This window comes from Oncorhynchus keta, chromosome 1 (assembly GCF_023373465.1).
Source record: "Oncorhynchus keta strain PuntledgeMale-10-30-2019 chromosome 1, Oket_V2, whole genome shotgun sequence".
Taxonomy (NCBI): Eukaryota; Metazoa; Chordata; class Actinopteri; order Salmoniformes; family Salmonidae; genus Oncorhynchus; species Oncorhynchus keta.
Genome location: NC_068421.1, coordinates 67592848 through 67608579, shown reverse-complemented (window position 1 = coordinate 67608579; position 15732 = coordinate 67592848). Strand labels below are relative to the sequence as shown.

At 41.7% G+C, this 15732-nt stretch overlaps 2 protein-coding genes across 4 annotated transcripts in view; one reads left to right on the top strand and one right to left on the bottom strand.

The window, feature by feature from the left end:
- The window catches only part of LOC118377675 (F-box-like/WD repeat-containing protein TBL1XR1), a 43000-nt gene extending 36551 nt beyond the window's left edge, over positions 1-6449 (top strand). For all 3 annotated transcript variants that reach the window (XM_052458427.1, XM_052458417.1, XM_052458434.1), the window contains 5 exons: positions 2725-2799; positions 3121-3248; positions 3548-3713; positions 3953-4054; positions 4184-6449. In XM_052458427.1, the coding sequence (XP_052314387.1) occupies positions 2725-2799; positions 3121-3248; positions 3548-3713; positions 3953-4054; positions 4184-4210 (498 nt within the window). In that variant the 3' untranslated portion in view covers positions 4211-6449. The remainder of the gene's footprint in view (positions 1-2724; positions 2800-3120; positions 3249-3547; positions 3714-3952; positions 4055-4183) is intronic.
- si:ch211-51h4.2 (uncharacterized) overlaps positions 5696-15732 on the bottom strand; it is a 105772-nt gene continuing 95735 nt past the window's right edge. The window contains exons 14-18 of the mRNA XM_052458413.1: positions 9186-9300; positions 8427-8529; positions 8128-8197; positions 7642-7745; positions 5696-7566 (exon numbers count right to left, since the gene is read on the bottom strand). Coding sequence (XP_052314373.1) covers positions 7392-7566; positions 7642-7745; positions 8128-8197; positions 8427-8529; positions 9186-9300 — 567 coding nt within the window. The 3' untranslated portion in view covers positions 5696-7391. The remainder of the gene's footprint in view (positions 7567-7641; positions 7746-8127; positions 8198-8426; positions 8530-9185; positions 9301-15732) is intronic.

Genomic DNA, 15732 nt, shown 5'->3' with positions numbered 1-15732 from the left:
GACATGGTGTGATGAAGGAAACATACAGGAACTCAAATCCTTCTGTTCACCTGATTTAGAATTCCTCACAATCAAATGTAGACCGCATTATCTTCCAAGAGAATTCTCTTCGATTATAATCACAGCTGTATATATCCCCCAAGCAGACACATCGATGGCTCTGACCGAACTTTATTTAACTCTTTGCAAACTGGAAACCATTTATCCGGAGGCTGCATTCATTGTAGCTGGGGATTTTAACAAAGCTAATCTGAAAACAAGACTCCCTAAATTTTATCAGCATATCGATTGCGCAACCAGGGGTGGTAAAACCTTGGATCATTGTTACTCTAACTTCCGCGACGCATATAAGGCCCTGCCCCGCCCCCTTTCGGAAAAGCTGACCACGACTCCATTTTGTTGATCCCTGCCTACAGGCAGAAACTCAAACAAGAGGCTCCCACGCTGAGGTCTGTCCAACGCTGGTCAGACCAAGCTGACTCCACACTCCAAGACTGCTTCCATCACGTGGACTGGGACGTGTTTCGACAAGCGTCAGATAAAAATATTGACGAATACGCTGATTCGGTGTGCGAGTTCATTAGAACGTGCGTCGAAGATGTCGTTCCCATAGCAACGATAAAAACATTCCCTAACCAGAAACCGTGGATTGATGGCAGCATTCGCGTGAAACTGAAAGCGCGAACCACTGCTTTTAATCAGGGCAAGGTGTCTGGCAACATGACCGAATACAAACAGTGCAGCTATTCCCTCCGCAAGGCTATTAAACAAGCTAAGCGTCAGTACAGAGACAAAGTGGAATCTCAATTCAACGGCTCAGACACAAGAGGCATGTGGCAGGGTCTACAGTCAATCACGGACTACAAGAAGAAACCCAGCCCAGTCACGGACCAGGATGTCTTGCTCCCAGGCAGACTAAATAACTTTTTTTGCCCGCTTTGAGGACAATACAGTGCCACTGACACGGCCTGCAACGAAAACATGCGGTCTCTCCTTCACTGCAGCCGAGGTGAGTAAGACATTTAAACGTGTTAACCCTCGCAAGGCTGCAGGCCCAGACGGCATCCCCTGCCGCGCTCTCAGAGCATGCGCAGACCAGCTGGCCGGTGTGTTTACGGACATATTCAATCAATCCCTATACCAGTCTGCTGTTCCCACATGCTTCAAGAGGGCCACCATTGTTCCTGTTCCCAAGAAAGTTAAGGTAACTGAGCTAAACGACTACCGCCCCGTAGCACTCACTTCCGTCATCATGAAGTGCTTTGAGAGACTAGTCAAGGACCATATCACCTCCACCCTACCTGACACCCTAGACCCACTCCAATTTGCTTACCGCCCAAATAGGTCCACAGACGATGCAATCTCAACCACACTGCACACTGCCCTCCCCGCTGATCCTCAACACGGGGGCCCCACAAGGGTGCGTTCTGAGCCCTCTCCTGTACTCCCTGTTCACCCACGACTGCGTGGCCACGCACGCCTCCAACTCAATCATCAAGTTTGCGGACGACACAACAGTGGTAGGCTTGATTACCAACAACGACGAGACGGCCTACAGGGAGGAGGTGAGGGCCCTCGGAGTGTGGTGTCAGGAAAATAACCTCACACTCAACGTCAACAAAACTAAGGAGATGATTGTGGACTTCAGGAAACAGCAGAGGGAACACCCCTATCCACATCGATGGAACAGTAGTGGAGAGGGTAGCAAGTTTTAAGTTCCTCGGCATACACATCACAGACAAACTGAATTGGTCCACTCACACTGACAGCGTCGTGAAGAAGGCGCAGCAGCGCCTCTTCAACCTCAGGAGGCTGAAGAAATTTGGCTTGTCACCAAAAGCACTCAGAAACTTCTACAGATGCACAATCGAGAGCATCCTGGCGGGCTGTATCACCGCCTGGTACGGCAACTGCTCCGCCCTCAACCGTAAGGCTCTCCAGAGGGTAGTGAGGTCTGCACAACGCATCACCGGGGCAAACTACCTGCCCTCCAGGACACCTACACCACCCGATGTTACAGGAAGGCCATAAAGATCATCAAGGACATCAACCACCCGAACCACTGCCTGTTCACCCCGCTATCATCCAGAAGGCGAGGTCAGTACAGGTGCATCAAAGCTGGGACCGAGAGACTGAAAAACAGCTTCTATCTCAAGGCCATCAGACTGTTAAACAGCCACCACTAACATTGAGTGGCTGCTGCCAACACACTGTCATTGACACTGACCCAACTCCAGCCACTTTAATAATGGGAATTGATGGGAAATGATGTAAATATATCACTAGACACTTTAAACAATGCTACCTTATATAATGTTACTTACCCTACATTATTCATCTCATATGCATACGTATATACTGTACTCTACATCATCGACTGCATCCTTATGTAATACATGTATAACTAGCCACTTTAACTATGCCACTTTGTTTACTTTGTCTACATACTCATCTCATATGTATATACTGTACTCGATACCATCTACTGTATGCTGCTCTGTACCATCACTCATTCATATATCCTTATGTACATATTCTTTATCCACTTACACTGTGTATAAGACAGTAGTTTTGGAATTGTTAGTTAGATTACTTGTTGGTTATCACTGCATTGTCGGAACTAGAAGCACAAGCATTTCGCTACACTCGCATTAACATCTGCTAACCATGTGTATGTGACAAATAAAATTTGATTTGATTTGTCTGTGCTACCCTCCGCTCCAGAATGAAGTAAATGCAATCAAATGGGATCCAACCGGTAACCTGCTGGCCTCTTGCTCAGACGACATGACGCTGAAGGTAAGTTATGAATGAAAACTGTCTAGCTACGTCCAGCACTCTTACACTTAAGTATTGTCTGCGTTGTTGATTACTGTCCCTGTTAAATAAATTATATAAATACATGTGCACTGTAATGGTTTGCTCTGGATTATATATCAGAAATTCATAAAATTCATGTTTTGTATATATTTCTCTATACATTTCTTCATTGTGAATTGTCAACCTTTGGCAAATTGTCAACCTGAAAAATAAACCAAGTATAAAACCAACCAAACATTCTTATCTATCTGAACATTCAGCGTTTTGGATATTCACCATCATGTCATTTTACCATGCTAGATCTGGAGTATGAAACAGGACACATGTGTTCATGACCTGCAAGCTCACAGCAAAGAGATCTACACCATCAAATGGAGCCCCACTGGTCCTGGAACCAACAACCCCAATGCCAATCTCATGCTTGCCAGGTACTGAAACAGAAGCACTGCTGCGCCCTCTATGTGGGCATCCATTAGTTTGGATGTGAAAGCAGCATTACTGGCTGTGATAACAGCGGTGTGGCCCTGTTAGAGGGTAATAGACTGATGACTACACTATTTCTGGGCCAGCCACAATGTCTTTGTGCCCTGAACCAAAACTCTTCACCTGAATTGCCCCAGTTTTCATGCTTCTGAATTGGGGCTTTGTGTTTGAGGTGAGCTATGAACTAAGTATTTCTTCTGGGGAGGAGGCAGATCGATGAATGTTTTTCCTGTGTTCCCTGCAGTGCATCCTTTGATTCGACGGTGCGGCTGTGGGATGTGGACCGAGGCATCTGCATTCACACGCTAACCAAACACCAGGAGCCTGTCTACAGTGTGGCATTCAGCCCCGACGGCAGGCATCTGGCCAGTGGCTCCTTTGACAAGTGTGTTCACATCTGGAACACGCAGGTACAGTCCCGACACTGTCTTGCTATATCTACCTTGCACGGAGTGGAGAACTGTTAGTGATATTAGCTTCCTGTATTGTTATGCAGTTAGTTGCTTTGGTCAGTGGTAGTGCTTATTTTGGAGACTTTAATTAGGCTTGCGAATGGATTTAAATCTAAGAAAGCTATGGTATAGCCTTTGGCTTGTGGTTGTTGATCTGAAACAATAACACTGTCTTCGCTTCCCTTTCCATTCCACAGACTGGTGCTTTAGTCCATAGTTACAGGGGGACAGGGGGAATCTTTGAAGTTTGCTGGAATGCAGCAGGTGACAAAGTGGGAGCAAGTGCATCAGATGGATCTGTGAGTACACATTTTTTAGCATTTTCATATATTTCATTTTTAAAAAGTCACCAAAAAAGTTAAGGGTTTATCACTGAGATATACAGGTCATAATAATATATATATTATAAAGCCTCTCTTGTTTTTCAGGTTTGTGTATTAGATCTGCGGAAGTAACACTCCTTGTTGGAAGCCATGGACCGACAGTGAATGTGTACATAGCCAAATAACTGTCCCTGCCCCATGTACTGCTAGTCCCTCTGAACCATGGCCAGCCACTACAGACCAGAAACAAGCACCCCAACCTCTACACAACAGATTCAGGAGCAAGGACACAATCTGTGCAGCAAATCCTTCCAGAGACATTAAAGGGACACAGAAAAAAAAGAAAAAAAGATCCGTATATGTACCAACATTTCAAAGCTATTTTGCTTTTTGATCTTTAAACCATCCTCATCAAGACAAAAAAAAAATATTTTAAACTTTGTTGGTAGTTCAGTCTCTGTGTACAGACATATCGGCTTTCCCGTCCTGCGGCAGGCAGTTTTAAAAAATGATTTCAATGTTTAAGTTAATATTTTTGGGGGTCACAGCTGCATGAAGTGGAGGAGTCCTCTTTTTATACACACTCACAAAACAGTTATTGAAAAAAATAGTCTTTGGTAGTGTGCGCTTTGTGGTTCAAAACAATATGGGGACTTGTTTTTACTGTTGACATCTAAATGCAGTAGTTTTTATTTCTTTCCTCTACAGGAGACATTGATTCTCCTGACTTAATATTATTACAAATTAACATTGAGTGCACATGAAAGAAGAGGCATTGTACAGCTGGATGCTTTAAAACCATTTTTATGGTTGGTTTGTGCACCATTGATGGAGCTAGAAAAATGTTCCATGATTACCCCTGGACGAAGCTGTACTGCTGTAGTTATCATGTGGAAACATCCAGTATTGGATCGCTTAAAGAAGAGAAGCAGACGAGTCATCCAATGACTGTTCCCTCCCTCCAGAGTGAATGGTTGGAACTGTGATGTCCACTAGACCTTTCACCAGAGTGCTTCCACAACATATAGCAAAAAGGGAAGACTTGCTTTAAGTTTTCTATTCTTCTAATGAAAACTTAGCTGATAATGTGATTCTCTCAGATGTTTTTCCAGATACATTTCATATTGCTGATGTATCATCTGTCACAACAAAACTTCCACTCAAAGTGGTTTACATGTTGATTAGGCAAAGTTATCACTCAAGTCCCATAGACCATTTCCCAAACTAGATATTGACTGAGGTTATTTGGATCACAAACAAGCAAAGCTGTTTTCAGAGGAAAAATGTCATCTTAAAGCAAGTCTGGGTGTTGGGCTAGGAATCAGAAATCACATGGAGTAACATGCACCATATCAATTATTTTTGTGCTGCTCAATATTTAAAAAAGTTAACTGAATTTGAAGCATAACCATTTAATGACATGCGACAGACACTGTCTGGTATCTTTTCAAATCATTGTGAGAAGAGAATTCCCCTGCTGGACAGTAATCAATCGATAGTTAAATGTTTTTTGTTTGACTTTCAACAATCTTAATTTGAAATGGGACACATCTGAATATTCACCGGTTACAGTCTAGATATCCTGTTAAATGTAGTGTGTGTTAGTTTTTTTTAAACAAAGAAAGCCAGTCTGATATTACAGATGGCAGAATGAGGTTTTGGCTTGATGGAAATGTGAGGATCCATGGCCAGGATCCCTTGTTCCCCTGGTTTAAGACTTATGTTAGCGGTTTATTTTTTGGGATATCACTACACATATAGGGGCAGATGCATGGGTCCATATGAAACCTACTCCTGGTCTCAAAAAGCACTTTCAATTGAAACATTGAGGATGTTTATTATTAGAGTAGGTTTAATCAGGGTCTGTGCAACCATCCCATAAATGTGCATTTTATACAGAGTGTAGTCCTTTTAAATCTGTAAAAACTGTCTACTCTAAGTAGATTGTACCATCTGGACACTATTTATTATACAGTCTATGACAGTGGAAGGTTATTTTAGCTTTTCTTTTATAAATCTGCTGTCCTAGTGTCTGCTTTGCCCTTCATTTTCACTACCTGAATTCTAATCATATTCTTATGTGTATGTCCTCTGGACATTTTGTACTCTTTTAAAACTTTTGTAATTCATATTTCTTTGTAGCCTAAAGGAGTAAAATGTAAGATTATTGGAGATAATCAAGTACAGTATGTTCCAGTTTAATTATTTTTTTGGTTCCACATTGCATCATGAGTGCCCACGCCCCACCCTTGGTTTCTCGAGTCAAAATGTGTTTTTGCAGATTGCATTGATCTGTTGTAATTTGAACCAGATCTGAAAAAAAGTCCAGAATAAAATATATTTTGATATTAATATATCATTTTTTATTGGATTTTCCCCTTGTTTATCTGTTTATTCTAAACATGTTCAGCTAGTTAGATACATACATATGAAAGCATTTGTAGGGAAAGAAGCTGTAGGCAACTTTTAAATAGTGAGATCCCAGACATCATGCTGTGGCATCATACCAGTTATTGGCTGTTTTGATGACGCACCAGTCTGTACATTTAATGTCTAAACTAAAATAATTGTGTATATTCTCTGGTTGCGCTGTTAAACAATGCATATATTGAGCTGTAAAGACTCCCTAATAGCATGACTGCTGGTAATTCAATACAGCCCTCTGAAAACAATTACATAAAAATGAAACAGACCTAGATTCAATTCAGATCAAGTGTTAACCTGCGGTTACAGACACCCACATAACGGATGTTTAGGCGATGTCGAAGGTGGAACTGTGTTCGAGCCATCAAATCGGTGAGCAGCTGCTCTTCCATCATTGTCACAAAGCCACACCCGCCCAAATCTCTAGAAATTCAGAATAAGAAAGTGTTGGCTATATAGAAATAATTTCACTCAAATTGAAAATCATGAAACTAAATAATCTTAATCAAGGTGTAGACTACATCCCACATTGCAGTGTTCAAACTTCTAAAAAAGGCTGCATGGAATTTCTGTTATAGCAACTTCGTGCAGCCAATGGCAAGTCCACTTTAGGTGTAATGCCTGGAGTCACTTTTGGACTTGACAGCTAACGCAGTTCCATATCTGCCACCGCCAAAACAACCTCTATGCAGATGTTGACCAACACGGATCTGATTGAATTGAGCCCTTACAGTACATTAAATAGTTGACCGTAGGAGACATCCCTGATGCTGTTAATGTTCAAGAGGAAGCTGCATGACGTCCATGAATGAGCAAATGAACACAGCATTGTTATCACCACCACACGGCTCCCAGGCTTGCGGCTACCGTCCATCATTCACAGTAGTGCTCAGCTCAGAGAATAGTTGGTGAGGAGAGGTTGGGAGGAGTGCTGTAAATTGTTCTCTGCTATCTCTACGATGCTCTGGATAACATCGTAGGCCACAGCAAACAGGAAGTAAATAGGCAGGATCCAGTGAAGTTGGAAGACCCGCTGGCCCACGGGCAGAGGCACAGTCAGGTGTCTGGGAGGAGAGGAAGAGATGAGAACCTGTAGGAACTAGTTCTCTCTATCACTGATAAAACAGTAGGCTACTCACTGAAATCCCTCTGATCTGGAGGCTCGCAGCATCACAAAGATGAACAACCCAACTTCAGTGTTCAAAGAGAAAGACACCACTTTGTCCAACATCACCACAAATCCCTAGTTAAAGGGTACACATAAATATAGCATAAATATAGCTTGAGCTATATTTGAGCGTTGGACTAGTAACGGAAAGGTTGCAAGTTCGAATCCCCGAGCTGACAAGGTACAAATCTGTCGTTCTGCCCCTGAACAGGCAGTTAACCCACTGTTCCTAGGCCGTCATTGAAAATAGGAATTTGTTCTTAACTGACTTGCCTAGTAAAATAAAAATACATGTTCCTACATACCATAATAACTGGTTTGGATACTTGATTATCATAGCTCATTGGAATAATTTGAAACAGCAATCAAGCACAAATTCCTACTCTAGCCTAGATCCAGATAGGAACAGGTGACTAGTTTTATTTTGCTGTAGCAGGAGGAAGAATGAGGCACTTACCCTTGGATCACACGACGAGACAATAAAAATGATTCCAAATGCAAGCAGAGATATGAGCCCATTGGCAAGACTGTCAAGGAGAAAAGACAACATGGATTGTTTGGTTAATATCATGAAATCAACTTAATTAGTCAAAGTAAGCATCCTGAATGCTTCATAACCTTTTCTATTACAGGGACAGATAAATATAATATTTTTATGGGAGTGGTAATGGTCAGCGAATGAGAAAGCAAATGGCCTGTGAAATCATCTTGTGACAGGAGGAATTCAAAACCAGATGGAGAAGTAGAATTGTATACCCTCTTGAACTGCATCTGTGGAAGCTCTGTGGTAATGTCCTCTCGCAGACTTTAGACATCCATTCCAACTTGGTGTTCCAGTGTGAGTTCACAAGGCCATCAACTGAAACAAAACAACCAAACACAGTCAATATACCTACAAGGCACCACATCTACAGCTTCTTAAAGCTGTAGATTTATATAATTGTACATGTAAATACATGCAATTGGTATTTTTCATGATTCATATCATTCTGATTATTTTGATCACTCCTGACTGGAAGAAAGGAGAGATAATGATGCCACATTAATGAAAGGCATAATTGTGTAACCATGAAGCGTGATTTATTGCAGATATTTTGAAAATAGAGATGTTATCCTGAATCATTTAAATTAGTTTCTCAGCCTGTGGCAACTAAACAGGAAAATTATATTTTTTGTATCTCTCTGAATATTAATTTATCTTATTTTCCTCAATTTCAGGCCTAAAAACATGAAAAAAATAAGTCCTTCTATTTAGCCATAAATAACTATATATTAACATTAATTTTATAACCCCTTTACACAGATAAAACTGATTTACCAGCGAACAACCGACTAGCAGAGAGATTGGTCACACAAGTACATCGTATATGAGGTTAGACCTTAATAGACATTGGTGTGGGTGAGGGGTTTGCATGTCTCGAACTCATGCTATCAAAAATGCATTCCCACCTCTTCAGAGAACATTGCCATGCATAGAGAACAGCAAGGATAGAGATGTATTGAGAGGGAACATACTTGTGTGCTTCATGGCAGATCCCATCACCAGAAAGGACACTGTTATACTGATGGCAATAAAAATCTGGATCAGCTCTGCCACCCACGAGTAGTGACGGTATTTCAGACTGATTATCTGTAGTGACAACATGACATGCGGTTAGTGTTCTGTAACCTATAGGCATCTATCTAAATCATCCATTCAAAAATGGATGGATGTTGGATATTGACACAAAGAGAATAAAAAGGAAATTACATTATGATCTGTCATTATTTTGTACTGGCTCTCACAATCCAAACACATATTCAAGTCCACACTAAAGACACACCTTTTCACACAGGCTTACCTGGATTCTCTGTTGTCTTAGCTTTTATCCTCTGTCAACATGTGTAGTGTTCTCCCTGGTTAGTCTGTCATCATGTGTAGTGTTCTCGCTGGTTAGTCTGTCATCATGTGTAGTGTTCTCGCTGGTTAGTCTGTCATCATGTGTAGTGTTCTCCCTGGTTAGTCTGTCATCATGTTTAGTGTTCTCCCTGGTTAGTCTGTCATCATGTTTAGTGTTCTCCCTGGTTAGTCTGTCATCATGTGTAGTGTTCTCGCTGGTTAGTCTGTCATCATGTGTAGTGTTCTCCCTGGTTAGTCTGTCATCATGTTTAGTGTTCTCCCTGGTTAGTCTGTAATCATGTGTAGTGTTCTCCCTGGTTAGTCTGTCATGTTTAGTGTTCTCCCTGGTTAATCTGTCATCATGTTTAGTGTTCTCCCTGGTTAGTCTGTCATCATGTTTAGTGTTCTCCCTGGTTAGTCTGTCATCATGTTTAGTGTTCTCCCTGGTTAGTCTGTCATCATGTGTAGTGTTCTCCCTGGGTAGTCTGTCATCATGTGTAGTGTTCTCCCTGGTTAGTCTGTCATCATGTTTAGTGTTCTCCCAGGTTAGTCTGTCATCATGTTTAGTGTTCTCCCTGGTTAGTCTGTAATCATGTGTAGTGTTCTCCCTGGTTAGACTGTCATCTGGTGTAGTGTTCTCGCTGGTTAGTCTGTCATCATGTGTAGTGTTCTCGCTGGTTAGTCTGTCATCATGTGTAGTGTTCTCGCTGGTTAGTCTGTCATCATGTGTAGTGTTCTCGCTGGTTAGTCTGTCATCATGTGTAGTGTTCTCCCTGGTTAGTCTGTCATCATGTTTAGTGTTCTCCCTGGTTAGTCTGTAATCATGTGTAGTGTTCTCCCTGGTTAGTCTGTCATCATGTTTAGTGTTCTCCCTGGTTAGTCTGTCATCATGTTTAGTGTTCTCCCTGGTTAGTCTGTCATCATGTTTAGTGTTCTCCCTGGTTAGTCTGTCATCATGGTTAGTCTGTCATCGTGTGTAGTGTTTTCCCTGGTTAGTCTGTCATCATGTTTAATGTTCTCCCTGGTTAGTCTGTCATCATGTATAGTGTTCTTCCTGGTTTGTCTGTCATCATGTTTAGTGTTCTCCCTGGTTAGTCTGTCATCATGTTTAGTGTTCTCCCTGGTTAGTCTGTCATCATGTTTAGTGTTCTCCCTAGTTAGTCTGTCATCATGCTTGGTGTTCTCCCAGGTTAGTCTGTCATCATGTTTAGTGTTCTCCCTGGTTAGTCTGTCATCATGTTTAGTGTTCTCCCTGGTTAGTCTGTCATCATGTTTAGTGTTCTCCCTGGTTAGTCTGTCATCATGTTTAGTGTTCTCCCTGGTCAGTCTGTCGTCCTGGTTAGTCTGTCATCATGTTTAGTGTTCTCCCTGGTTAGTCTGTCATCATGTTTTGTGTTCTCCCTGGTTAGTCTATCATCATGTTTAGTGTTCTCCCTGGGTAGTCTGTCATCATGTTTAGTGTTCTCCCTGGGTAGTCTGTCATGTTTAGTGTTCTCCCTGGTTAGTCTGTCATCATGTTTAGTGTTCTCCCTGGTTAGTCTGTCATCATGTATAGTGTTCTTCCTGGTTTGTCTGTCATCATGTTTAGTGTTCTCCCTGGTCAGTCTGTCGTCACGGTCAGTCTGTCATCATGTATAGTGTTCTCCCTGGTTAGTCTGTCATCATGTTTAGTGTTCTCCCTGGTCAGTCTGTCGTCACGGTCAGTCTGTCATCATGTTTAGTGTTCTCCCTGGTTAGTCTGTCATCATGTTTAGTGTTCTCCCTGGTTAGTCTGTCATCATGTTTAGTGTTCTCCCTGGTTAGTCTGTCATCATGTTTAGTGTTCTCCCTGGTTAGTCTGTCGTCATGTATAGTGTTCTTCCTGGTTAGTCTGTCATCATGTGTAGTGTTTTCCCTGGTTAGTCTGTCATCATGCTTGGTGTTCTCCCAGGTTAGTCTGTCATCATGTTTAGTGTTCTCCCTGGTCAACCTGTCATCATGTTTAGTGTTCTCTCTGGTCAGTCTGTCATCATGTTTAGTGAACTTTAATATAGCTACTCATTTTAATGTGTGATTGTATTGCATTTTATCCTGCTGATTATCTTATGTATGTAAAGTACCTTTGGTTGTCTTGAAAAGTGCTTAAAATAAAATGACAATGTTTCAACATCATAGGAGTTTGTCTTCTGGAATGGTGTCTAATTCAGAGTTTGAATATGTAATTTGCAGACTAGAAACATAACAAAAACATCCCTTTTTAGACCTAGCAAGTGATGTACACATTTGTTGTTCAGCAAGCACGATTCAATGATCAACAAAATGTCAGTAACACCAAGAGGACTTTGGAGTATAATTCTACTCTAAATCTAACCCCAGCAAATCAAAAACACCCAGTCAAGCTACATATTATGCACAGTTAATAGGTGAGATGGATGAGGATTCTGTTTACTCATTTTTACGTGTGAAACATATATACATATATTACCAGTTTAATTTGTTATTGTACATATATGCACGTGCATGCAGAAGATATTCTAAAGAAACAACATGCAATTTGAACCAAGCACCACTAGATGACACTAAAGATGTTCATGAAGAAATCTACAGGTAACTGCCAAAATAAAGGAAACACTTAAGCAAACGAGGGATACAAAGTATATTGAAAGCAGGTGCTTTCACACAGGTGTGGTTCCTGAGTTAATCAAGCAATTAACATCCCATAATGCTTAGGGACATGTACAAAAATGCCCAGTTGGCTACCATGGCAAGAAGAAGAGATCTCAGTGACTTTGAAAGAGGGGTCTCAAAGAAGCATAGTCAGTCAGTCAGTCAGTCACCCACCCACCCACCCAGTCACCCACCAGATGTCAACCCAATTGAACACTTATGGGAGATTCTTGAGCAGAGCCTGAGACAGCATTTTCTACCACTGGCAACAAAACACCAAATGATGGAATTTCTCATGGAAAAATGGTGTTGCATCTCTCAAATAGAGTTTCAGACACTTGTAGAATCTATGCCATGGTGTATTGAAGCTGTTCTGGCTCGTGGTGGCCCAATGACCTATTTAGACACTATGTTGGTGTTTCCTTTCTTTTGGCAGTTAGCTCTATAATACTGTACATATGAAATTACATCTGAAAATAAATTGTATGTTCAATAATGTCAAAATCACAGGTTGATTCCACAGACAATACTCCCCTAATCCAAATCCCTGAGAAGTGGTGATATGATAAGGACCTTACAGAGCAGGCCTCAACCCCTACCCATCCCATATGATCTGGCGTTCCACATCAGCTAGCAAGCTTTTATTGTCATGAATCTTGCCCTGGAGGCAGCTCTGCAAAGTAGTCATTTGCTGGCACATCTACAAAGTCATACAATCACATTTTAACCACACTGCTAACCCTAATCCCTAACCTAATCTCAATAAAAAGCTAATTTTTTGTTTTCATACATTTTTTAGATATAGACAATTTTGTCTTTGCAAATGATCAAATTGTATTTGTCACATGCTTTGTAAACAATAGGTGTAGACAAACAGTGAAATGCTTACTTATGGGCCCTTCCCAACAATACAGAGAAAAAAAAGATAAATAATAGAAAAATAATAGAAAAATAATAACACAAGGAATTAATACATAATGAGTAGCAATGGCTATATACACAGGGTACCAGTACTGAGTTAATGTGCAGGGGTACGAGGTGATTGAGGTAGATATGTACATATAGATGGGGATAGTGTGACTAGGCAACAGAATATATAATAAACAGCAACATGTTAGTGCAAAAAGTGTCAATGCAGATAGTCCGGTTTGCTATAGAGGTTCCACATTAGAGGTGTTACAGTCGAATATATTGATAAAAGTCACCTTGTCTCAGAGAGATTGACACGGTTATCAAAATGTCACGCCAGGGTAAGCCTACACGAAACACAGCACTTATTTTAGGTGCTTTTTAAATGAATGGATGGTGGAAAACGATTGGAACCATTTCCATGTTTGACCACTAGATTTTATGGGTATTATGACTCATACTGAGGTACTCTATACAGTAGGTTAACTATTTAACTAACTATTTAGCAGCTGGTACATCTAGCAGAAATCGCTCAGTTCTGCCTCCAGGGCAAGATTCATGACAATAAACATCAACCTGTCATCAGCTAGCGCTTACTGCTATCTTTCAAATGGAAGTAGTACTTGGACTAGAATAAGAATAAGGTTAATATTCAAAGCCAGTCTGCTCTTCCTTCACCTTGCCCTGGATAAAACAGAGCAGAGAGCTGCGGGCCACAATGAGCCACTCTTCACATCTACTCCAAGGTGACGTTTGAAAGGCCACGCTTCACTTCAGGGACACATTGTGTTATAGCATTACAGGCTAAAACAGAAAGTGTGTTTGGGCGATAAGGAACAGCTCTGATCTTTAGAAGCAGCCCTCCAGGCACTGAGCAGAATGAGTTGAAAGACAGGGTTCTGGGTTTCTGAAAATATCTATAACAATAATAGTAATGCAGGTTTTCTTCCTCCCTCTCTCCCACCATGATGCATACTGTACATTTGTATACATGATGTATGCTTAAGAGGCATAGAGTAACAATTTCAGTAGGTTTGATCAGTTGATCTGCAAAGTATTATGATTTCAATCATTTAGAGCATCAGTGCCCATACATTTACATACCAAAACATGGTATGATGTCTAGTCCATATTTGATGTAATTTCCTGGCATTGTGGAGGGTGGAAGAGAGAATGTTGCAAGGTAGTAGGTTTATGTCCCATCATAAAACCATGCAAGGATGTCTGACCAATACAGTACAATAAAGTACAGTACATTTGATCATCGAAAGAAGCTCAAAAGAGACCATAAACAACATGGCCTGTTCTTAGCCTTTTCTTCAATGTTGGGATTCATGAGTTCACAGAACCTCAGCCTCACAAACAAACACAAATGGATTTAAACCATCAGGGACAGGGAAGCAGAATAAACTGTTGCATGGCATCTCCTGCTGGGTTTGACCCTGATGGCATGGACAGAATACATTTTGAACAGCAGTGAAAGCAGCTTTCTCCAAAACAAAGAAACTGAATGGTGTGGAGTGCCAACAGTCCGCAGAGAGAAGATTGAACGCCTCGCTGGCCCTAAATTAGATCACACATTTTCTTGCTCATAGCAGTGTCTCACTGCATGCCCCAAGGCACACTGCTGGCCAGATTATTGTTCAATGGCCAGCTTTCTTTTTCCCAGACAGGAAACCCTTACACCCAGGAATTCTAAAAACATACAGTATTGGACAGAGAAAATAGCTGTTCTCAGAAACAATTGACGTCCCAAATCCAGTGTCTGTAAAACAGAGGCGGTTTGTTAAATAATTAACTGACCCTAACCAGGGACAAACTGACCCTAACCAGGGACGAACTGACCCTAACCAGGGACGAACTGACCCTAACCAGGGACAAGCTGACCCTAACCAGGGATAAACTGACCCTAACCAGGGATAAACTGACCCTAACCAGGGATAAACTGACCCTAACCAGGGACAAGCTGACCCTAACCAGGGACAAACTGACCCTAACCAGGGACAAACTGACCCTAACCAGGGACAAACTGACCCTAACCAGGGACAAACTGACCCTAACCAGGGACAAACTGACCATAATCAGGGACAAACTGACCCTAACCAGGGATAAACTGACCCTAACCAGGGACAAGCTGACCCTAACCAGGGACAAGCTGACCCTAACCAGGGACAAACTGACCCTAACCAGGGACAAACTGACCATAATCAGGGACAAACTGACCCTAACCAGGGATAAACTGACCCTAACCAGGGACAAACTGATCCTAACCAGGGATAAACTGACCCTATCCAGGGATAAACTGACTCTAACCAGGGACAAACTGATCCTAACCAGGGACAAACTGACTATAATCAGGGACAAACTGACCCTAACCAGGGATAAACTGACCCTAACCAGGGACAAACTGACCCTAACCAGGGATAAACTGACCCTAACCAGGGACAAACTGACCCTAACCAGGGATAAACTGACCCTAACCAGGGATAAACTGACCCTAACCAGGGACAAACTGACCCTAACCAGGGATAAACTGACCCTAACCAGGGACAAACTGACCCTATCCAGGGATAAACTGACCATAATTAGGGACAAACTGACCCTAACCAGGGATAAACTAACCCTAAC